The 24,519-nt window shown below is 38.6% G+C and overlaps 2 protein-coding genes across 4 annotated transcripts in view; one reads left to right on the top strand and one right to left on the bottom strand.

The window, feature by feature from the left end:
• myo1ea (myosin IEa) overlaps positions 1–4,085 on the bottom strand; it is a 47,264-nt gene extending 43,179 nt beyond the window's left edge. For 2 of the 3 annotated variants that reach the window (XM_020608971.1, XM_020608980.1), the window contains exon 1: positions 3,772–4,084. In XM_020608971.1, the coding sequence (XP_020464627.1) occupies positions 3,772–3,774 (3 nt within the window). In that variant the 5' untranslated portion in view covers positions 3,775–4,084. Of the gene's footprint in view, positions 1–3,771 lie in introns of all 3 variants that reach the window. The other variant, XM_020608985.1, reaches the window with a different exon arrangement.
• Positions 4,086–7,512: 3,427 nt separating this feature from the next.
• mtmr10 (myotubularin related protein 10) lies at positions 7,513–24,513 on the top strand. The gene is made up of 16 exons (XM_020610812.1): positions 7,513–8,281; positions 9,826–9,886; positions 14,069–14,205; positions 14,793–14,865; positions 15,918–16,060; positions 17,821–17,914; positions 18,073–18,220; positions 18,539–18,626; positions 18,828–18,916; positions 19,122–19,252; positions 19,426–19,495; positions 20,143–20,213; positions 20,509–20,681; positions 20,783–20,953; positions 21,441–21,623; positions 21,983–24,513. The coding sequence occupies exons 1-16, from the start codon at positions 8,225–8,227 to the stop codon at positions 22,586–22,588; spliced, it is 2,295 nt and encodes a 764-aa protein (XP_020466468.1). The 5' UTR covers positions 7,513–8,224; the 3' UTR covers positions 22,589–24,513.
• The last annotated feature ends 6 nt before the right edge of the window (positions 24,514–24,519 follow it).

Genomic DNA, 24,519 nt, shown 5'->3' with positions numbered 1-24,519 from the left:
CCATATTTTAATTCCATAGTGAGATGTGCACTGAGTCAGCCCTACCGTAGGACATGTGCCAAAAAAGACAACTAATTTAAATCAGCTAATTCCTTCCAGTCAGTTTCTTCATGTCTTTCTATAAAAAAGAAAAAGAAAAACAGCTGACAAGCTTTTAAAAAGCTTTGACTCAGTTCTTGTTCCCTACTTATCACTCACTACCATGATGTGATTTTTCCCACATGCCAAAAATATGCATACCGCTTTATATTTTGAGTGAGGATATCAACTTACAATTGCCTTTGGGTAAATAAAGGTCTACTTTTAACTGGTTTTGGGGAAAAATCCCATGTTGATTCATGTCCCTAATGTTCAAGTTAGCAAAGCTTGCAAACATGGCTCAGTGTGAGAATGCTTCCTGTAAGGTCAACACTACTTTCTTTATGATATAACTGACATTTTAATTCCCTGTGCCACAAGGAAGTAGGTTTAAACAATAGTGACCTACAGACAAGACAAATCGAGGTTTCCACTGGACTGAACAAGAAGAGCCAGCCACTCGTTCAGAGGCCAAACGCTGAGTGGTTTGCAATGATAGGACACTATCATAGCAGTTAACTGGAGCACATAAGAATTTGACCTTGCTCCCTGTCTACAGTGAGAGAAGTCACACATGCAAATAGATTGCTATGGCACAACACTGCTTGGTTCATTATCTAAGAACAAGAACAGTAAACTAAACAAGTATCAAAGTATAGTACAAAGTACATTACATGGAGCAGTGCCATCAAAGCATTAAACAAAGACATTTTGTTTAATGCTCTACTGCTTTTTAAAATGCCTGACACAGTGATGTCAGAACAGACAACGACATGCCAAAAATAACTCACTTCTTATCAAACAATACTGGCACGCAGACTATACTCTCTGATGGGCATGTTTACCTGCTCGAATGAGAACAAACATGGCTATCACACTTCAGCTGAAGTGTGAATAGATTTACATCCTCTATAAAGAAACACATATGTGTTTTATTGTCCAGACAGGAACAAGTCCAGTTATTCTCTGAGAAAACGTATCGCACAGTGCTCTGTTCAGTTGTTCTGTGGATGCCATTTGGTGATCAGGTCAAGTAGCTCCATCTTCTCCCCGTCATTCACTGTGAGACTATGATGGCTGTGCCTACAGAAACTACAGCAGAGGACGTACATGAGTATTTTAGAAAGTACTGCAGGTACTGGTTGGGAGTTGAACACAAGGCTGAGGCAACTATTCAGAGACAAACTGTGCAGCTACATGGTACTTTTGGCCACAGGGGGCATAGCACATGCTGCTCAGGGGACACAATAAACAAAGTGAAACACATGGAGAGAAAACCGCTGGGTCCTCCTCACCTCAGTACTCCTAGGGTTCACAATATCATCTTTCTCAATATTTATCAGCCTTATCTTCATCACTGGTCAACTCACTGATGAAATAAAAATATAAAAACATGCTTATATGGTAAGTGATGACGTCCATCAAGCCTTTTGTTTTGTGGCAATAACCATTAACCAACATGCAAAGATAAATAAAGTCCTTTTTGGTTTTACTAATTTTACACCCTACTGATTCATTTGGTAGAGGTAACAGCTGCTCTGTATAACAATAAACAAATAAATGAAAACAAGAAATTCAATAATCTTTTTGTATCACATGCACAGAGTAATACTGCAGGCAAATTTAGTGCTTTAATACTTTGAAGTGCCTGAGTTTTAAGGAAAAAACAAGATAATTTGGGCTATTAAGAAAATGAGGTAAGTGATGGAGTAAACTGGTTCAAGTGTGGTGTCCATCTGTAAACACTATGAGGGTTTTTTTATTGCTGCATTAACATTTTTCATCGCTGGGTGTGCTCGTGTGCAACAAACAATACCACATGTATTTGCAACAAATTCATTTCCACTGAACATAGAATTGAAAAAAATCAAATAAAATTAGATTTGACACAAATGCAGATTGATACAAAGTGAAAAAGCTCACAAACTTTGATGGTAGTTGACAACTTGAATTTACAATGTGCAATTCTTATGCTTCTCCTATCCAGAATGATTTACAACAGGCGCAACAGGAGGAGAAGTCATCACTCATCATGTTTATCATCACAAACAGAAAGCAGCAAAAACATAGTTGCAGCTTTGTAAGAGGGACGTACAGAACTGATTAGGAAGAGTGTGTGAGCGTACTGAACCACAAGGCTCCTTGTCCACAGAATGGGTGATTGAGTTCCTAAGAAATCTGGCAGTGATGGTTTGAAAATGGAGCGCCAGGTTTGAAATGAAGGAAGAGGGGGTTTGCTCAGTACGCACCTCCCTGCTGGAGAGGCTAATGCAAACCATCTGCTGTCAAACCAACTTGCTATTCAGCTTCTGGCAGAGAAGGAACCAGTGAGCAATGCTGGTGTCTACTGTCCCAGACAGTTAGGATTTTCTCTTTCTACTACTCTCTATGGGAGCTCACCTCAAAAACACTACAAAGATTACATCTAAATATGTTCTCATTTATTTTGATCAAATCTTTAGAACTGTTCCTGAAACATCCTTACTTGTCTTTTAAAGTTTAGATGTTGTGTTTTATACCTGATCTTCAAAACTGTTCCTGAAACGTCCTTACTTGTCTTCTAAAGTTTAGATGTTGTGTTTTATACCTCAGCACCATTATATTGTAACTCTGTCCTCTGTGGAGAGGTTTTTCTGTTGTCATTCAAGTCATACAGGTTCAATACCAAACTTCAGATGGTAGAATGCTAACAGGTTTCAGTCCTACCTGTTTGAAACAGACAGTGTTTGTGTGTCAACAGAGCAACAGGCTTGAAGAAGTCATGAGTCACAAGATTATTTTAGAAACTCATAACTGGGAGGGAGATTGATTGTCCTGTTAACCTAAACAGGACAAACTTATTTTGTGACAAATATAAATGCATTAAAAAAGCTGCATCGCAGCTGTATTATTATGTTCACCTGCCAAAGTAGGAATTCTACCACAGCAACTTGAGGAGCTGCTAAAGAAACACAATAGTCAAACAATGTCCTCCGTAACTTAGCTCTAGGTGTGTCTGATGCTAGAATGGTATTCAGTCACCAGGAAAAACCTGTCTCTATGTGATGCACAGATGCACAGCACCTGACACATGGCTGCCTCTTCCTCCAAGACCAACCGGTTTTTTAAGAAAGGGCTGCGGCACCTAATGCATCTAACTAATGTGTTTAAATGGCACCACATCTCTGTGGGTTTCACTCAGAATACACAAACAGTGCTCTCTGATTCCCTTTACTACATCCCACTAAAGGTCTGTGACTGTCATGATGAAGACAGAGGAGAGAAGGAGGTAGAAAATGATGGGGTGACTGTTAGTAACTGTGCCATTAATTATAAATATGGGTAAAACACTATCACAAATAAACGAGGGCCAACAAATATTACCCAACAGATTAGCTTGTCACACTTTCTATAATAAAAGCAACAAGCAATCTGTCAAATGAATTTATGGAAAGTGGGACTGAGTGTACTTTTAGATTTGATAGATTTTAAAAAGTGTAAAAAGGTAACTGTAACAGAACTGAGTGTAAAATTGAGAACATGTCTGGGGAACTTTTGCGATGGATCATCGCTGACGATTCATTGTGCCTTTGGCTGTATTACTGCCACCAGCCGAAAGGCAGTAACAGCTGTGTTAAATATTTGGATTATTCTAACTAGGCTATACAAAACAAACAGTGTCATAATGTCCCAGCCAGTGTAAATATCACTCACCATCCTGTCCCTTCAGCCCAGCAGTCACAGCCTTCTCAGTTTGATCCTCTCGATCCAGTCTTTGTGCGAAACCTCAGCGAAGTTTAAACTGTTTCAGAAACTCTAGTTGTTTAACCCTAAAGCCAGATGTCAAATTCCCAGTTTACAGAAGATTTTCCTGACAGCATGGAAACGCTCTTTAGCGGCGTCCGACGAAGGACGCAGCCAGCCCGGAGTCCTACACTGACAGCAGAGCCGCGTCCAAACAACTTGCCGAATGATTATTTACAAAGGGGGCACTGCCTCTAAAGCCTACAGGAAACTTAGCCAGACGGTCCAATGATAGTGTGCTGAACGCGGAATAGGCATAAATATTCATTAGTTACTGGGAGTGAAACGACTGGGCATGCGCAGTTTGGGGACTATACAGACTAAAGTGGGCAAAAAACATTTCGCCCCTCATAAACTCAGTTCACTTAGCCTACTGTCTATTACATCTTAAAATACACCAGGGCAGATTGTCAGTGGTGGCAAACGTACTCAGATCTTTTACTTAACTAAAAGTACCAGCCCAACAGGGTATAAACACTAAATAAGGCCATGTGTTCAAAATTGAAAATACAAAAGCATCAAAATATATTTTATTATAATTAAAATACAATAATCATGCATTACAAAATGATGTGTATTATGTCATTGGATTTTAATAATTACTTTGTGTATCAGTTTAATGTTTCATTTGGTAAAGGAGATATTACCCTTTATCAACTGCTAAGGAAATTCCTCTTGTGGATCAATTGTCTTGTATTGTCCTATCCTATACATATAAATTTATTTGTTGATTACATTTTGTATAATTATGCTGAGTCAGAAAAGCAAAAAAAAAAAAGAACCCTGCAAACAGTAGGCTTTGTACTTACTTTCCACCACTGTACATTGTTAAACCAAACTGTAGAAGCTATGTCATTTAATTGTTTTTTTCTCTTGCTATGTGTTATTGTGTCTTTCTGCAATCATTCATCAGACTTTCAACCAACATTTTTAATAACATTTTGGCCATTTCTTTTATGTGCTTTAAATCTTACGTCCATGTTAATTAAGGCCTTTTAGTTTCAGAGCTGAGGTGAAGTTCATTGGTGGCCAAGAGTAGATGCACTGCAGTGAAACTGATATTCCAGTGCAATATGCAGTATTCAATCTGAGGAAATTTGTGAAACAACAATATAAGAAGGCATTCCCTCTATACATGCTGCATGTGGAATGATCATTTGAACGCTGGGATGATGGATCCCAGTGACTCAGTGACGCATTATCACTGGTATATTTCCAGTTCATGTCCTTTGATTTATAACAGTGTTTATCATCTATTTGATTTTAGACAGACACTGTAGGAAATCTCTGTAGAAGTGCACACTGGTTTCCACTCTTCCAGCCAGACTGAGGCTTGCCTTGAAATAATGTTGGGCAGCTAAAAGACCCACTGGGTGGAACCTGTCTAACAAACTGTCTCTGTATCAGTCACCTCATAGATCTAGTGTGTGAATGTCTATGTGCTATAGTCATATGTAGGTCAGTCACCTCATCGATCTAGTGTGTGTATGTCTATGTGCTATAGTCATATGTAGGCTGTTTTGGAAATCAGACATCTGAGATGAACAATCACAACATATAATACAGATGTAACAGATGTGGCAAGTAACACTAGAAAATAAAGACAGCTGTTATAATGAAAGAATAAAAATAAGGTATGACTCATAGCACTTTGGTGATGGCATACAATCCTTTGTCTCCACCCAGTGGACATTGTAGGAAAAGACAGACACTGAAAAACCTGAACAATATTAGCTAGAACACTAGTGATTCAGATCAGGGCATTTACCCAGAGCATTCTGAAAAATATACACATTTTAAAAAGTCTTCATAATTTTTAAATATAATTTTTATAGTTCACTGTTTACCATCAACATGCTTACTTGCTTTTAGGGTTTGTTTCTTCATAGCCTTTTCTTTTATATTCTTCTTTCATGCATAAAGTACTTAATATAATTCTAGCTTAGTCAGATGATATATACTGTATGTGTAAAGTAATGCTTATGGGACACAATGTTTTTGGTTGCAATTAATTTGTGTGTATGTGTTTGGAAGGCGAAAATATGAATTATCTCATTAAAATGTAACGTAACATCTATGTTAAAAGTATTTTTCAGATTGATTTCAGAGGATATCAATATGCATCAGCAAAAGATCTGACATGTAAAAACGGCCTGGCGGTGGCTGAACAGCCATATGCAAAATGTACTAAAATGCAGTGAGATAGTGTTGACAATCCTAACATTTTTTTCAGGTCAGTCTGTTGCCCTTATGCAATATTAACCTCACATCCTTTCTGAACAGTCATTTCACTCTCCATCTGTCCACCAAGCACCCTCCTCCATGCATCGCTGGCCCTTTCCTGCACACCTGTTCCTAATTACTGCATAAAGCCCCAGCATAAATGCTGTCACATTCTCATCTGAGTGCATTCATGACTGTAAGCCTGCCCTTGATCCTGTGTAAGGACTGTTTTACTGCTGTCAGCCATTATCTTCTAATATTGCTTTTGGGCCAATTTTCTGAATGGGTCACCTTAATATAATGCAGGAAATTTGGTACCTTAAACTCAGTTTCTTGTGATATATGACTTAGCTCGTGAATTACTGAATGAAAATAAATACATTTATTGCCAATTCTTTTGTCATTTTTTCATACTAGATGACTGAAATGTATGAGATTATTGTTGGAACATTAATGAATATAATGCTGAATGTGTGTCAAAACAATCAACTGGTGTCAATGACAAATTCACAGTTGTTCTTGATCACTGTTATAATGGTCAATTTCTATACTGATGGAAGTGGCCTCTTCCAGAGTGACAATATCCTCATCCATAGGGCACAAGGGGTCACTGAATGGTTTGAGTATGAAAATGATGTGAATCATATGCTATATCAGACAGTGCTCTCCATCACTATCATCAAAACACCAAATGAGGGTATATCCTTTGGGAAAATAGTGTTCATCCCTCCAGTAAAGTTTCAGAAACTTGTAAAATCAGTGCCAAGTTACAGCTGTTCTGGTGGCACATGGTGGTCTAAAACCTTACTGAGACACTTATACACTTATATAGTTTTTTCCTTTAATTTGTCAGTATGTGTCTTCCTCAGCCTCAGGTCCTTTAGCACGGGCCTTAGTGTTTGAGGGATTCTGCACATATCTTAGCTGTTAGTACTGCACAGAACACACTGATATTGTTTTTAGGATCTGCTGGAGTCCCTTCCAGCATAGGAGTCACAGCCCCGAGTGCTCCTATCACCAATGAGACCAGTTTGGTTTTCACTTTCCGCATTCTTTCCAGTTCCTCTTTCAGGCCCTGGTACTTCTCTGGTTTTTCATGGCTACTCCTTCTTCCTGATATTGCTGTCTAGGGACTGATGCAGTTATCAACACTGCTGCTTTCTGTTCCTTGTCTACCATCACCATGTACAATTTGATATTGCTTGGTTTTATTTTTGGTTTTGGTATCTTTTATTGTACACCTGTTCCTGCATGTATATAGCCACGGATTGTTATTTTCTCAGATCAAATATTTTTTTCTGGACAATCTGCAAAATGAATGAATAATGTTGTGGAAGCCAATTTGTTATTCCCATACAAGTTAGCATGTTTAAATAAAGTTCCTGCTTAAAAATACGACGTCAAAGGCTCATGGGAATTGTAGTCCATGGGCGGCGTTCTTGAATATTCCCAACAAAATAATCGTTGTTTTATCTTTTAGGTGACGAGGTCATCAGTATTTAACGGGGCGTACAGTTGTAGATATACATGTAGCTTAGAATATGATCGAACAACCTCTGTGTCCCGTTTCAGCTTTTAAGAAAGTTTGATGAAAGCAAGTCTCAATACAAAAATACAGTTTAACAGTTGAGTCCGGAAGCAGGGCGGGATCTCGGCTCTTTATAAACATGGCCGTTAAGTCCTGTACAGCACTAGGTACTGCGTTTGGCTGAAGTACTTAGACGTTGAGAAAGTCACTGAGAGGAACTAACGCAGTAACAGGTGGAAAGAAAATGTAGACATACAACGGGTGTCTCTAAGTTATGGTTATTGTTTTATGTCTGCCCGGAAACGGCATTCATAAACTTTATGTAGTACTTTATGCTAGCAAGCTAAACAAGCTAACACCGACGTCTCTACGTTAACTTCTGTCAACTTTTCCTGCCAGCTAGGTGATCTGCTATTTGTCTGCCTGTCGCAATGGAGAAATGCCGTTCCTCGCCCAGCCTGTCTCGATGAATATTTTACGCACGGACGTCTCGGATTTACTCAGCTAAAGGCTGACCTAAACTTTCTTGGAGGCTTCCTTTTGAATCGTTTTCCCCACTGACAGCATCCAAGCGCTTGTTACGGATTATTACCGAGAGGGCGGACATAAACAATGTTTTCTGGCAAAACCACGAAACCAACCTTCAAGTCTTATCTTCCACCTGTACAGGTATGTATTTGCTTGTGATTGATAACGGCAGAGTTTACTATTCAGATAAGTTCCTGAATTAATTTAGGCAGGAGTTGTCGTGACTAGGGTGTTCCGGAAGGAAAGTTGATATTTGACGTTTGGTCACGAATATAAGAAGAGACGGCCCATAAAAGGCAGTATAGTCTGGAAGCATCCCCGCTCATTTGTTGCTATGTTGGTATAAGTAACTAAACACAAAAAACAAGCTTTAATTTCTAGAGTTTGAAACGGTGCACCGACGCAAAATATGCAGAGGCATTTAATGAGATGCCAGTACGTAGTTAGAAATGGCAACGTTTTAGTGGCCACCCATGTTTATCCTAGAGAATGGAGACCTGTTCGGTGAATCTGACAGCTATAATTTGCCATCCTCTGTGTGGGTACTTTTCCTTGTTTTGGATACAGGTGCATGCACTTCTGCAGCCAGCACATGAAAGGGTTTGCAACCCAACAAAACCATAGTTTGTATGGGCAAGGTCAACACTAGTAATGGCAGGTATTTTGTAATTAGGCAATATCTTTCCATTGGAATTAAACGTATTGAGGTTTAAAACCGGCATCATATTGTCACAAGCATGTCCTGGTCTGGGTAGTCAACTTAGTGATATAGCCTACTATCAGAATTTTGCCTCCAGGGTCTTTACATCCTCTGTCCTTAGACACTTTAATAGTCACTTAAAGTAGAAAATACTGTGCTAATTTTATGTTAATTACTTATAATATTCTCCTGTAAGTAATTTTAAGGTGGAATTAAATTCACACCAGTTGTTATTACACATTTAGGAGAGAATATCATTGATGTATTTTAGGCAGATGAGCAGGGGAGTTAACTGTGGACAAGATGTTTTCTGACCCTTGACACTGTTCAGTGGCATTCTTTCATTCAGTTATGGACTTTACACTTTTGTGATGAGATGGGCTGTTGTATCCTGGGAACCTATAGTGCTGTGCTTGTGTAAGAAAATATATTCTGACCATTTAATCATTGCAGTTTTTACACTTATCACTTTTAATTTTGAGTTGAGGATATATACATCTGGATATGTTCACTTGAAATCAGCTTGCTGGAGTGAAGCCCAGGATGAAAAACACAATTGTCCAGACATGTTTGAACACTCATTGTATCTGTTAATGTGAGCATTATTTGGTTAGATTGTGTTTCCTCTAGTTTTGTAAACAGAGCTTGCACCAGAGGTACTGTCACATACTGCATGTTGTAACTGTTAATGCAACATTAATTCACCAAAACAAATCGACACAGCTGTCAGGGTGTTCATCATGGTTTTAGAATGGCCAGAGTGGAGTCTTTGGGGGATTCTTGGGAATTTGAAAGCACTGTTACAAAGTCTCTTCTTAATTTTGTCAATTCTGCACTTAGAAATTATTTATATTTAATGATTTGTTTACAACTTACGGGCATATTTGAGTGGTAATTTTCTAACCCCTCTATGTTGTGATAACATATTGCCTTTACCATTTGACAAGCCAGTGATTTATTACCTCTTTCTTGTGTTTGTTATTAGACTGAAGTGAAGAAAACTATTGATCCACCTATTAAAAAGTTGGACCCTAAGTTACTTCCAGGTAAGTTTATTTTTTGCATTATCCCAAGACCCATGTCTCTCACACACACACACACACACACACACACACACACACACACACACACACACACACACTAGACTAGAACTGCATGGTTTGTTCAAAGCAGATTAGATATTCTTGGCATTATTGACATTATGCTAATAGCCAGACAAAAGACTGTATATAACCTTTACACAATACGGGATGTAATGTATCTATCCCTTGTGTCATTAATTAAATAACTGAAGTAAAGAGCGTCCCTAGCTTCTTTACAGACATTTTAATCAATAAACATAGCATCCACATCAATAACAGAGTCAAAATAAAAATGACAATTAGGTCCGATTAGCAGGCTACTTTGTGTTGTTACTCATGTTGCTGATTTGTCGTTTAATCTTGAATGCCAAAATAGTTTATTTATGTATTTTTTTATGTAAACTGCTGCAGAAAGGTGTCTTCGCAGCTAGTTGTAAATTAATGGTTATTTCACCACAATGGGGTGAGGCTAACACCTAAAGTAGTCGGCCCAGTTTAGATATCTGGGATGACTGTGAGGAAATGAAATTGTCATCCTCACTGATGGACTGTGAGAGTTTAATTTAAACTTTCTAATATAGAGAACCAGGTATGTTACTTGTCAGCGTTGCATTTTCCTAGACTATTGTGTTGTCTCAGAGTCTCTAGATTTGGCTGTGGATGAATTTCATTTTGTGGGCTTACATAATGTATCATCCTGTTTTTGCTTTACATAGCTGGCAGTGTTGAATCAGCCTGGTCTAACAAGCATTTCAGCTCAGGCAAACATATCATTCTGTCTCAGCCTGAGAAAATACAAATAGTCGCATATCTTATTGATAGTAACATTAATTATTGCCTTAAATGTCAGCTAAAAATAGAGATTTGATTTCACCAATTCATGATTTTTGTATATCAGTAAATCAGAAGATCAGTAGGAGCTTGTTGTCCAAAAGATACAAAAACATTTAGATGTGTCAGAATCATCTTTGTTGTTAAGAATAAAATGGGTAAAACGGCACAATTGCTGTTGTGCAGGGACACTGTTTGTTTAGATAAGTAATGAAGTAATGTAGGTCTTAGTAGGCCACAAATATCAACAAACACAATATGTCTAAGCTGACAAAAGACAAACAGTCATGTTATTTCATGTCTTTATTCAACACACCTGTTAAACATACAGAGTGATGGTGGAAAAAGTAATGGCAACAGTGTTTTCAATAACTGGTTGAACCACCACTGGTAGCAATAATCTCAAGCGAGTGCTGCCTGTAGCTGTGGACTGAACCTGCACAACTACAGGCAGGATTTTTGGACCATTCTTCCTGACAGAACTGCCTCAGCTCAGCCAGAATCTTAGGACGTCTGGTGTGGACAACTCTCTATTTAGGTCATTACACAGGGTTTTCATGTTGGTACACGGTTCTCTTTTTACGCCATACATAGCACTGTGTTTTCTTCCTAAAAAAATTCTACCCTCATTTAATCTGTCCACAAGATATTTTCCCAGTAGTATTGTGGAGTGTCAAGGTGGTCTTTGGCAAACTTCAGGTGTGCTGCAATGTGGTTTTTGGAGAGATATGGCTTTTTCTGTGGTGTCATGCCATGGGTACCATACCTGTTCAGAATTTTGCGTATTTAGTTGTTACTCTATGTTTCTTAGTTACCTCACTGAGCATTCTGAGTTGTGCCTTTGGAGTGATCTTGGCTGGGCTGCCACTTCTATGGAGAGTAACCACAGTACCAAATTGTCTCCATTTATAGACAGTGTGTCCAACTGTGGAATGATGAATGGTTAAAGTCTTTGAGATGACTGTAACCGTTTCCAGCTACATGCAAATCAATAACTTTTGATCGAAAGTCTTCTGAGATCTGTTTTTTGTGAGGCATGGTTCACATCAGCTGATGCTGTTGATGAATAGCACACTAACACAGTTTTGAGTGTTTTTATAAGTCAAGGTAGATCTAAACCACACCTCCATTCTTGTTTCATTGATTGGACTCCAAGTTTGCCACCATCACTTTGTGTTGTATCAGATTAGAAGTATTCTTGATATTTGTGACTTTGGTGAAGATCAGATCACATTTCATGACCAATTTATGCAAAAAAAAAACAAAAAAAAAACCAGGAAATTGCAAACAGTGCCATTACTTTTTGTTGTGTGTGTGTGTGTGTGTGTGTGTGTGTGTGTGTGTTTACACACACACGCACACACACACACACAGTTTATGTTTCGTAGTCCATGGGGACTTTACATTGACTTACATTCATTTCCTGTAGACTAACCCTAACCTTAACCAGAACCACTACTTGCCTAACCCTGACCCTAACCTTAACCTAACCCAACCCAACCCTAACCTCATCCTAACTCTAAACCATGTCCCCACCGTGAAATGGGTCCTCATGAGTTGGTATGGAGTTAGGAAGAAGTCCCCACGTAGCAGGAAAAACACATCCACACACACAATATTAAATACTCCTTATGAAATGTACGAATTGATGCATATTTTAATATTATGATGCCAAAGTCATAATTACAGTTAGTTCATTAACTGGAGCAGCAAGAAGGCCTTGTAATTATTTATTTTGTGTTGAGGTTTGAGTCATTGACTTGGAAAGTTAATGGGAGTGGCTTTACACAGACTTTGCATAAGTGTTGTGTGGTATGTTATTTGTAGGAACACCACAGATGTCCTATTTGAAAGAAGTTGTTAGTTTTACACTTTTTTTAATGTTTCTTTTGACCCGGGCTTAGAAAGTTCTTCATTTGCAGACATGTTGTATATAAGTGAAGTGTGTTTCATTTAGGTCATGTTCAACATGACAGTTTTACTTGGTTACCTGTTAAATGGCTGATTTTACAAACACCCTCCATCTCTGGGCTGCATTTACTACTAGCAGGTTGTCACTTCCTATGCCATTCTCATTTCAGAACTGGTCAGATAAACAGTTTTCATTACCAGCTTACTTGTTTTTAATATACTGCACATTTGCTGCATGCTGCTCTGAAGTGGCTGTCTGCAGGACTACACCCTGCTGTCCCAGTTCTCATCCTTTAAAAATCTCTGGGACAGCTTTTTATAGCTGCATTCTTGTCTGTGGATTAATTGTTTTGTGATCATGGTGAGCAGTAAGGGGCGTGCTACTTATAAAAAAAGACATTATGATAAAGCTGCCTAGTCAGATAAGCTGCCTCGTGAGACTAAAGCTGAAGGAAAATCTTTAATATGACTTTCATGTGGTCGAACTGACTGCCTTGTCATCACAAACTTTGGATATGTGTGGTTCCTGTTGGCTGCCCTACAGAAACTTTAAGTCGCTTTGTTTTTTTTTAATATTATTTAGCTTTTGGTTTTAGCCTATCACAGCCATGCTACTCTTACAGAAAAGATTTCAGCACAGTGTCTGCTGTATTTTTGAAGAATCTTAAAATGTATCACTGAAATGTTGTTTTGCACTGTGTAATTGTTTTTTCTGCTAGCCTTAAAAATAGCAACATTAACCAATGTTGTTTTGGAAGCTTGTGAAATGCTGCTGTCATTTATTTCCCTGCCCACTTATATGAAATGGAAATGTTAATGAAACAATGCAAAGGTTCACAGGTCCAGTCTCTGTTGGACTGACTGATTATAACTAGTTTTGATGTCAATTTAAAGGATGTTTTTTTTTCAGGTAAAGGCAGCTTTTTAACAGTATTTTATTGCTGTATTTTGCAAACCATTGCCCTTCAACAGCGTCATCAAGACAAATTTGTTCAAGTGTAAATGACCACTTCTCATGAATGTAAGTGCACAGAGTAGTAACAGGGAAGTTAGTCAAAAATGACTGCATGAAGGTGCTGTAACTGTCACCTCATTTGTCTAATTATCCTGGAGCATGCATGGAGATAAAAGTGCCATCTCTAAAATGATACTGTTTGATCATGAGCATGTTGGTTATAATCCAATAAGCAAAACCTGGGTCTTGGCTTGGTTTTATTGCAGGCATTAAATAAAACATTTGTTTACCATCACTTGAGTTTTTTTTTATTTTTTTTTATTTCTTTTCTGGAAGATGGTCATTTTCTTTACTTTGCTTTCTAAACTTAAATGTCTGTAAGTGTCCCTGAAATGTTGTATTTAACTGTATGTTTTACACACCTTTTTTCCCCATTTGTTTGTCACCAGGGGAGATAGTAGTTAATGAAGCAAACTTTGTAAGGAAATGCATCAGTACTAAAAACAGCCAGGATGACCTTTGGGGGAGGTTGATTTGCACCAACTTTAAGGTTTCCTTCATCCCTCAGGATGTCCCAATTAAACAGGTAAATGTGTGGACTGAGGCTTTAAAGCAAACAAGTTGTATTGTTGTGCCTACTGCTGGGAATGACTCTATGTTTAAAATGTATTATGTTGTTCTAGTACTTTTGTTTTGATGGCCTGTCATTATGGTGTGGTGTGTTGTGGTGTGAAAACCACATTTTTAAACTTCCTCACAGTTCTTAACAGTGTTGAGGTTTTATCTGGCTTGATATGAAGGATGGGCACAATTTTAGCTTTATATTTGTGAAATGCATTACTATCATCAACATTCTATTGAATAGCTAGAAGACTTGTATTTCCACTGCCATGTTTATATGTGCAGTGCATCTGGAAAGGAGGAAGGAAAATGTGTGTACTTTCCTGCATTACATTGTCACTGGCATCGCACAAGAAGTGAAAGAACAGACGTCATTTCCGGTTATGCTGCAGACTGTTGTTGCAAATAAAAAAATATGGGCCTTGTTCATTGCTCAATCTGACTGAGTCGGTTCAATCTACCAACCAGAATTTGAACTGATATTTAAGTATGGGTGTAATAGAATTGCCAACAGATGCCAACCACACATTTTGTTGTCTGTCTTTACCACAGAAGCCCCAGTTGTCCCACCTGTTGCTTGGACAGCATGACATCCCATTGACCTGTCTGGAGCAAGTAGTTACAGGTACCTGTGGTGCCAGCATTGGTACTAGCAACTGTGAGAACTTGCTATATTTCACAGATTGCTACTGTGATGACAGAGTTTAGATGTAGATGTCCTGTTACCAGAATCCAGATGTTTTATCTGTTCTGATCAATAACCAAAGAACTCCAAACAGTATATTTCCTAAAGAGATGAAACGTATTAAAGCCAGCTAGCTAACATTAGCATTTTTGAGCAGATGTTTAAACTTTTGTTCAGTCATGATTGATCGAGCGGCTCCTACAACACTCATGTCCAGTATCCTAACACGGCCGTGTTGCATTTACAGTAGAGTTCAAGTGAGGTGTCCTCTCCTCATTAATCCTTGACAGCTTGGGTGGCTGATCTCGTTTGTTGTTTGTTCCTGGTCAGCAGTCTGATAACAAGTGATGTAACAGCTCAGACAGTGATCAGTGGCAGCGCAGCCTGGCAGGGATCAGCCTTGTTTATACATCTCATTGCTGTCCATCGCTCACAGTTCAAGGGCAACTGACCAGAGCAAGGTTTGTTGTGCTACAGTGATGAGGCATGAGGCTTAGTTTTACCCAGCTTTTCTTTGACCTGTTTGAACTAGACCACAAACGCCAGCATTGTCATTATGAGATTTGCACAAATCTAGAGCATGAAGAATGAAGTCAGATCCTATCTATTCTCTCTGTGCTCTGTCTTCATGATGCATGAAGATAGAGCATTAAACATTTTATTGATTCTTGTTTCTTTTTATGTGCTATACAGTTTTTTTTTTTTTTTTATAATTCTGAAAACTGACAAATTATTGTTGCAGTAGTCTAGTGGATATACACTCCCACAGTTCTAAAGCACACTGTGTGTGAATTACAGACAATACTTTTTTTATTCTAAAAATAACACAGAAGAGAGAGTTATTCAGCCTTGGCCTACATCTGCATTGAGTGCTTTGTTGTTGACATCAATAACTGTACTATGTGGAATCTTTAAAATTCAGTCTTGCATCTCTAAGCACTGACATCTACATGTTGAACTGTCGAGTCATATTTTCTGCTTGTTCCTCTCAGTGAACGATACAAAGGGAAAAAAGAAAGTATTGGGGTCAAACCAGAAGCTAAAGTTCAACCCCACTGAGCTCATCCTGTACTGCAAAGACTTGCGCATCATAAGGTTCTGCTTTGATGAGGCTGGGCCTGAGAGTGCCAAAAAGGTAAGTGATACAGAAACATTTCCCGGCTTGTTCTTAAATCCACTTCAGTTACCTGATGGCTATTTAAAAGACTTGGCAAATGTCTTCTTAAAGTGGATACAGTGCTAGATAGGAGTTCTAAATAACTATCGGAATTGAATCGGCTCTATTCTGGCTGATATGATCTTGTGAAATATCTCTGGATCAGTGCCAATACCAAGTATTGGTATCGGATTGGGACATCTCTACTTATTACACAACTTAAATTATAGTATTAACTTTCAGATAGTACCTCAAAGTGACCATGCCTTTTTCTCAGTTCACTGTTTGTTGCTGACCAAAATTTTCCTTTCCTGACTGTGTGAGCTCACTAAATACTTACACTCAGGTTCAGTGCTATGAGCAATTCCTCAGTGACAAGGATATTTACTCCATACACACTTTGATGTGCTACTCTCTTACCCTCTACCTGAATAGTAATGATTAACTTCTCTAACAGCATTTTCAGTTTGGCCCTTAGCCAAACAGTAAGTCAGAAAGAACAATGCTCATTCAAGGTAGAGGAAACCAAGAATGATGCTGATTGTAGGAAAAACTGACAGCGTGACTCTGAGTCATCTCCTGGAGGGACAGATGTTTCATTCTTCAAATGGGAGCTCGGTTTAGTAGTGTCCATGTGGGGCATGTGATGAGATAAATTATATTAAAATGATGTGCTTTTAATTAAGGTTCAAGGATGGTGACTAAGGATTCTATACTGTTATATATTATAAAATGCTTTGATACTTTAAAGAGGTTGACATTTTGAAGTTGGTGCTTTTAGAAAATAGTTTTACACTAGGGAAACTGAAATAAATCATTGCGTTCAAATCAGCTAAAAGATTTTGCTTGGCTTACTGGCACAGAACTTGGGGCCCACTCACCTGTAATGTAGCCAGAGAAACACACATTTCATTGGTTACATTAGTCAGTAGTGTAATAAGCTGTTGAGTGAGTGTAGTGAGTTGTGGTAAGTAACAGTAAGCTTGGACTGGATTTATTAAGATTCTCAGGCCTTTTAATCTAATTTTGGAAAATGTTGGTAAACAAATAAGCAAACCAGGAAGCTGTCAGCTGGGACACAACCAGCCCACCACTGGGAACATGTGATTGCTTTGATTGGTACTGTATAATTACCCACCTGAGAACGTAGGCAGCAGTAACAAAATAACCATACAGGCTTCTCGCACTCTCTAAGCAGGGATGTTGTGTGTATAAATGTTGGAATTTGAGGTTGACAAAACACTGAAAGTAAATTTCATATTTGTGACTTTTCGGGGAGTGTAATATATCTTTACAGTGCGTCAGTGAAACGTAGATGAATGTGAATGTACATGGTTACATGTCTGCTCTCCTCATGCCATCTGGGAGCAATTTTTGTGTAGGTTACATGTAACAAGTCTCTGTTTATGGTTATTTTATATTAAAAATGCAATATTTAACTCTTTAGTTTGTGTGCTCTACCTCATACAAGAGAATATGGAAGGCTGATTATGTATAGAGCACTAAAATAGCAATGTGTCTGGCCTCCCTCTGCTCCTTGTGAGTTTATATATAGGACACTGTATGTAATTACAGCGTGAACCTAAAACGGGGCTCAGTTCTTTTTTTTCCCCCCCCTTTGTGACTTATGGCGTTAAGCCAGCCTATAAACGCTTATTTTGCCATGGGAAATTAGAGAGTTGGGAACAGCCGTGTCTATACACACACACACACACATTTTTTTATTTTTTTTGTTCTAGGTTTGCCTTGCTATTGCCCACTATTCCCACCCAGCTGATCTCCAGCTACTGTTTGGTTTTGAGTATCAAGGACGGCAGTACCATGAGTCTAAAGGTATTCATACTGTAGCATTCATTTCTGCCTCCCTACAAAATTATTATTTTTTTACTTTTAATTTTCTGTGAACCCAGATTCAACAATTATAAATCTGACTCCCCATGTTTAATATTGCTGCATAATGAAATAAATCTCAAAGTGTGCTGTACTTTCAGGGAAGCGAGTCAATGGCTCCATCCCTCGTGGAAGATTACAAACTGCTATTTTTGACCTTCCGTCTGACTGGGATCGGGAGATCAAAAGAACGGGTGCTTCAGAGTGGAGAGTGTGCTCCATCAACAAGGGTTATGCCATTTCACCAAGGTTTTCATGGGGTTTTTTGGTGGTGTTTTTTATTTATTTATTTATTTATATATGATCGGTGTTGTAGGCAAGCCATGGCTGTAGCTCCTACAGTTTGCCATAGTTCTTAGGAATGGTCTAAATTTCACCCCTTATTCATACTTGAGTAAGGGGCTGCCATCTTGCCATGTTTCTGCTTTAGGGTGCCACTTTCTTACTTTAAGATTGTGGGAAAAGAAAAATATAATTGCTTAATGTATTTTTGTTATGTTTTTAAAATATATTTGTGTGTTTTGATTCCTGTGTAACACCAGTCTTTCTCTAAACTCCTTCTCTTAGTCTTCCAGAGTACATTGTTGTCCCAGTTTCTCTGGCGGATCAAGATCTGAAGCAGTACTCTGTGTTCTTCACTGATAACCGAATCCCTGTGAGCATCTAAGCTGTGATATTTCTATTAAATGTTTGCTGTTTGTCAAAATTTGCTTAGGCTTAAATCTCATTTGTCGCTTTCAGTTAGTTATGATTAGACTTTACTGGCAAATCTAAGGACCATCAGTGGAGTAATTTGTAATTATTTGATGATTGCAAGTAGCGATCGTATCCAATTTATTTGCATTCTTCTTTGTAGCTCTGGTGCTGGAATCACACCAATGGAAGTGCTCTTGCCCGCATGGCCTGCATAGCTGATCCCTTACAACAGAAGAAGATTGAGCATAAGTACTGTGAACCTCTTCTTTGAATCAGAACAGGAATTGGTGTTTAGTTTCTCTTTCCCATTAAAATTCAATATTTGTCAGCAGATGATATTGAGATTTGTCATCATTTGATACAAATCTAGACATCTATGTGTAGCCCCCCCCTTTTTTTCATAAAAAAACATAAAAGTTATAAGATAGTCATCATCTGTCTTGTGTTGTATTAGGCTCTTCAGTGCCATCACAAAAAGCCATCCACAGTGCAGTGAAGTCTTCAGGTCAGATCTGGACAAGTGTCTGCCTAACATCCAGGACATCCAGAGTGCTTTCCTAAAAATCAGGCAGATCTGCATCATCGGTGAGTGCCTTTATGTTTAACAGTAGATAACTAAGTACTTCAATGCATGTATTCAACCTCTGTGTGGACTGTTATTCAATGCAGATTTCTTCAGTGGAAAAGGATTAAATTGTATGACATTGCTGCATACAGCTTTATACCTCTGCATGTATTTGACTGTTGTTTGTGTACAGATCCATTTGAGGAATCTGAGGAGAGGTGGCTTTCATCCATTGAAAACTCACGTTGGCTGGAATACGTCAGGTATGTGAACAACATAACACTGTGTAATGTTCTGTTGTAGTAGTGTCTAAAGAGACCAAATAAAATGTTTGTGTTACCCTCAAGCATGTAACATACCTGCGTAAATGTTTTGGAGTAAGTTGTATAAGACATAGATATATTTACATATCCTATATGAGGTCTCTGCCAAGGAAGTAATCATTTTTGCCAGCATTTCAAATGCTAGGGGTAGGTTTTCCTGGTCAGGAAATCATATTATGAGGGTTGCACTATCATGGCAATAATGATTTTAGGTGGAATGGCATTTTTGGGAAACTGAGCTACCTTGGAGGAGGTTTGTGCTGTCTGAGTACTAATTTAGTTAATATTTTTCAGTACAGGTACATTGTAAATCCTTCATATTTTATGTATAAATGTACACACGAGTTAATTCTTGTTTTGGCAAGATTACTCTTTAGTTTGGCAACAATCTGATCTTTTCATTTGAGCAGCAATTGTCTACTGTCATCTGCTTGCCTGGCCAATAATTAGTCCACAAACTCAAAAAGGACTTTGAAAATAAAGTTTATATCTGCATGAAGTTATGAGTGTTCAGCTGGCTACTTACAAAGTAATGTATTGCTCCAACATTTTTAAAGTCAGTTAACATATTCTGCTTATGACCCAAGGGCCTTTTTGAAACACTCAGCTGAGATAGTGTACCACCTGGAGGGAAAGAACGCTTCAGTCATTCTCCAAGGTAAAACTCTGTTGTTTAATCATTTTACCCCCAAAGTATGTATAGGACATTTCAAACCAGGCAGTCACAGAGCAATAGCATTCTGCAATTTTAACACTTGCATGGTGAACCATTGTTTGTAATATTAGAGCAATGTTGTGCTTCAGCTAAATATTATGCATCAGCCAAAATGCATCTAAAATATTGTGGTCAGATTAGAATTGTTAATTTATTATTTCTTTTGTTCAGGCCGACTGGATTTGAAAATGCTATATTTGCAAACAGTTTTTTTGGGTCTCTTTCTACACTTGTATAGAGAGAGAAGACAGAGACCTGAACTGTGTAGTGTCCTCACTGGTGCAGCTCATGTTGGACCCTCACTATCGCAGCCTCACAGGCTTTCAGAGTTTGGTGCAGAAGGAGTGGGTGATGGCTGGCCATCGCTTCTTAGACAGATGCAACCATTTAAAGAAGAATGACAGCGAGGAGGTATATGTCTAATTTATATGAATCCAGTCATAGGATTAGATTGGACTTGCTGAGACACTCATGCTTCTTATGGTTTGTTTCTCTCTGTTCTCTCGGTCAAGTCTCCACTCTTCATGCTGTTCCTGGACTGTGTGTGGCAGATAATGAACCAGTACCCAGCAGCTTTTGAGTTCACAGAGGCCTATCTGTCAGTACTGAGTGATAGCATGTGGATCCCACTCTTTAGTACTTTCCTTTTCAACTGTCCCAAACAGCGTGCCCAACTCTTGATGGTGAGGGATGTGTCCTTATCTTGATTATCTGTTTAGTTGCATTTAATAAATAGTTATACATGAAAATTCTAGAGTTAGCAATGCAGTGCAATTGTGAATATATGTCTAATTCAGTTAAATGAGAGCAAAATTTTGTAAAGATGGTAGTTGATGGAAACAAAAACATAACTGAGTTGTTTTGTATAATGTTCGGTATGAAATAGGCTTTTCAGAATCTGTTCCTCCAAAAAAGTCCATCTGTGTCAGTGGTCCAGGAAGAGTAAAAAAAAAAATGTTTAGAATTCCATTTGATGTAACAAAACAGCATGTTTTTGTGCTATCAACATAGTTTCCTTCTGCGTGTCATATAATGGACAATAAAGAGTAATTGCACACACAATGGCATTTAGATTGTAGGTAACCAAGAAGTTTTTTTTTCATGGTGTACAACAATGATTTTTGTCTGATACTATGTACAGAGCAGAATAACTTTGCCTTTATTTTGCAGGACTTTGCCAAGAATAAAGCCATCCCACAAGGAGAAGACCAGACTGTGTTTTTCCCCCCTGTCTGGGACTGGTCACAGCAGTTCTCCACAAAAGACATAACCCTCTTTAACAACCCTATGTACATAGGCAAAGGAGCTGCCTGTGTTCAGAATGGGGAAGTGAAAACCTTCAGACGCTCAAAGGTAAATAATGATGTGTAGCTGTTTTTCATATAAGTCAGCGTAGTTCTCTGATTTTTGCAAGTACCTCACATTGGTAGACATTACTGTTTTTGTATGCATTTTTCTGAAACATTTTTAATTTCTCACGGAGTAAATATTCAACATCCGGTCAGCAGTTTTGTTTATTGTTGGTTTGACTTTATAGTCAGCCTTTTCAGAAAAATACACAGAAGAATTATTATCCAAAAATAAGTTGGTTTCTCAGTATTATGAGGGCTTGATAATTTATTGTAGGTGAGAACCTGTTGCAGCCTGTCACACAGGTTGTCATGTTTAGTGGGGGGGAAAAAACCTCCAATGCTTTGTCCATCCTCCAACAGAAAAGCTACAGTCTCATGTCACGAGGACCATCTCTGCGTAATGGACTGAAGGATGGAGAGGATCCACAGACCCGTCGGGGCTCGATGGTGTCAGAGCTGAAGCCTGATTTCTCACCAGTGAAAGATGAAAGCCCATCAGAGCTCTTCTTCAGGGACTGGTTCACTCGACCTGCTGACCAGCAGGGCCTCCTGATTCCCCTGCTCATGCCCTCACACATGGCTCTCTGGAAGCTCTTCTTTCTGCGCTGGGTTCCTGAAGCCTGCATTCCCAAAGGAGGCTCCATCACCGCCTACCGCAAGCTCTCCCAGCTGGTCGATGAAATTGATATACTGCAGAGCCAGATCAGGCAGTATAAGGGACCAAGTTCAGGCAGCTCACCGCTTCCCAGCCCAAGTGGTCCCGCTTCAGACCAAAGGAGGATGTATTTTAAGGCCAGTTCCCCATGTAACCCCCCTACACCTCCAGACTTCCTTACCTCCTCTTTTCCTTTCACCCCAATGGGAAACCTGTGTCGCCGCAGTCTCCATGGGACTCCCATTAGCAAATTTATGAATGGGGCGAAGATCTGGCTCTCTACGGAGACTCTTGCTAATGACACTCTGTGAGGATGTGGGGCTATAGGGCTTATTTTTATGAGCCTAATACAGAGTTAACAGCCAATTATCTTATTTTCTATTACCTCTTTCTTAAATAACAAGAAAGAAAATGAGAAATAGAAAAACATAACTTTGGACTTCTGATTTTAATTATTTATAAGCTAAAATTTGCACCACTGTTGCTGCAGTGAAGTCTGAGTGTCATCTATAGGACTGAATCATTGTCCATTACAGTTGAGGAATTCAGATTCACTGAAGTACATCGTCCTTATTGGCCAGTGAGTTATTACTGTGAGTCTCATCTGACTGTGAAACGTGGTCATTTTTATGACAGATTTATTTTCTTGTCTACTTAAGCTTAGGTCTTTCTCAAGATTTAGCTTCGCTACATGCTCTGTTATTTACTGAGCTTACTGTATGACCCGAGATTTTAATACTGAGCTGAGATGAGGTTCAGAGCTCCCTTTCCAAGATTTTTCTGTGCTTCATAGAATGTTTTAAAACAATAAAAAAAATAAAACTATTTAAGTATGTGTGTAACACTGCCATCAGCCAAGTTCTTTCTTTTGAATTCTCAATGGTCAGTAAGATTTCTCCACTGTAATGGAATAATGATACTTGAAATTAGAACGTGCTCATTTTACTGCAGCAGCAATGATGCATTTCACTGAACACCGACTCTGTTTAGTAGTGCTTTCCAAGAAATCTGATTGATTGAAGATGTAATATTTTACCTGGTATTTTCATTTCAGAAAGAGGAACAGAAAATAACACTGCTAACATGTTTTTTTGCTATATGGTAAAAGAGGATTTGGCCTGGTTGAATGTAATTTTTTTTTTATGCACAGACTAAATGCTATTCTTTCCAGGTGCCCATATTTTAATGGTTGGTTTGAGGTTTCACTGTCAGTGTGATTTCAGGGTCTTATTTTGTAGATTTACTCTATTTTCCAAGCAGAGATAAGGGCCTATACTTTTTAGTATCACACTGAGGGGAAGGTGGAGGTGTGGGAACTTCAATCTGTGGTAGGTATTTCTGCTTCTCTTTTGAAGGGGTTTTATAAAATGTTTATAGAGGCCTTCTGGTAAGGCACCAAGGAAAAACTGTACAGATTAAAAGTTGCTTAATGGGTAAATATTTGAAAGCAAAGGGATATACAAGAGCTTTGACACAAACCAGTCCCTAGTTTAGTCTGTAGTGAATATTAGATTTCAGGAACAGAAGTTATAGATCATTGACTGTATATAAATATGGACCGCGCATCACCACTTCTCTCGGCTATGCAAAAGAGAAGCCAAAATTCTGTGAATCCACTGCCATCTTGACATTTTGCAACCAAATTTTTGCACAAGTGACAGTAATTGAGTGATGTATCAAACTGCTAATCAGAGCAGCCAAATCATCTGAAATACGCCCATTTTTATATCAACATATTAAAAACAAACTTGCCAGAAACATGACTTCTGCACACATCAGTGTGATAATATCTACCAGACTTGACAGAACTCATCTCTAGGAAAAATGTATTTGATTTCTACTTTGAGTTTTTAGTTTGGCTTGTGTCCCGTCCACTAACAGGGAGGGGACGGGATGTATGACTTGTACTGCAACCAGCCACCAGGGGGCAGTCGACTTGTGGTGGCTTCACTTCTTGGAGCTGTCAGACTGTTTTATAGAGTTAATTGTACAGATCCAGTGAACACGATCATGATGGGTAGATGGCACTTTCAAGGCAGCATGAAATCATATGGATGTCAAGTGTCATAAGTACACCATATGTGTAATTTTCACAGTAAGGTCAGATGTCTGCAAAGTGATGGTAGAGAGTGAGAATCACTGAAAGAATTAAATTATACACTGTTAAACATAGATCATATAACAATTTTTGTAATGCTTTTCTTTCTTGATAACCCTACCCTGCACACACACACACACACAC

Source organism: Monopterus albus, unplaced genomic scaffold (assembly GCF_001952655.1).
Source record: "Monopterus albus unplaced genomic scaffold, M_albus_1.0 scaffold4.1, whole genome shotgun sequence".
Classification (NCBI taxonomy): Eukaryota; Metazoa; Chordata; class Actinopteri; order Synbranchiformes; family Synbranchidae; genus Monopterus; species Monopterus albus.
Note: the sequence above shows the minus strand (reverse complement) of the source record. Positions and strands in the feature narration are given on the sequence as shown.

Excerpts from the sequence above, each read along its gene's own strand:
- mtmr10 (XM_020610812.1), top strand. The coding sequence starts at position 8,225 with ATGTTTTCTGGCAAAACCACGAAACCAACCTTCAAGTCTTATCTTCCA. Across the intron at positions 16,061-17,820 it reads GGCCTGAGAGTGCCAAAAAG|GTTTGCCTTGCTATTGCCCA; the intron begins GTAAGTGATACA and ends TTTTTGTTCTAG. Across the intron at positions 20,214-20,508 it reads CGCTTCAGTCATTCTCCAAG|AGAGAGAAGACAGAGACCTG; the intron begins GTAAAACTCTGT and ends ACACTTGTATAG.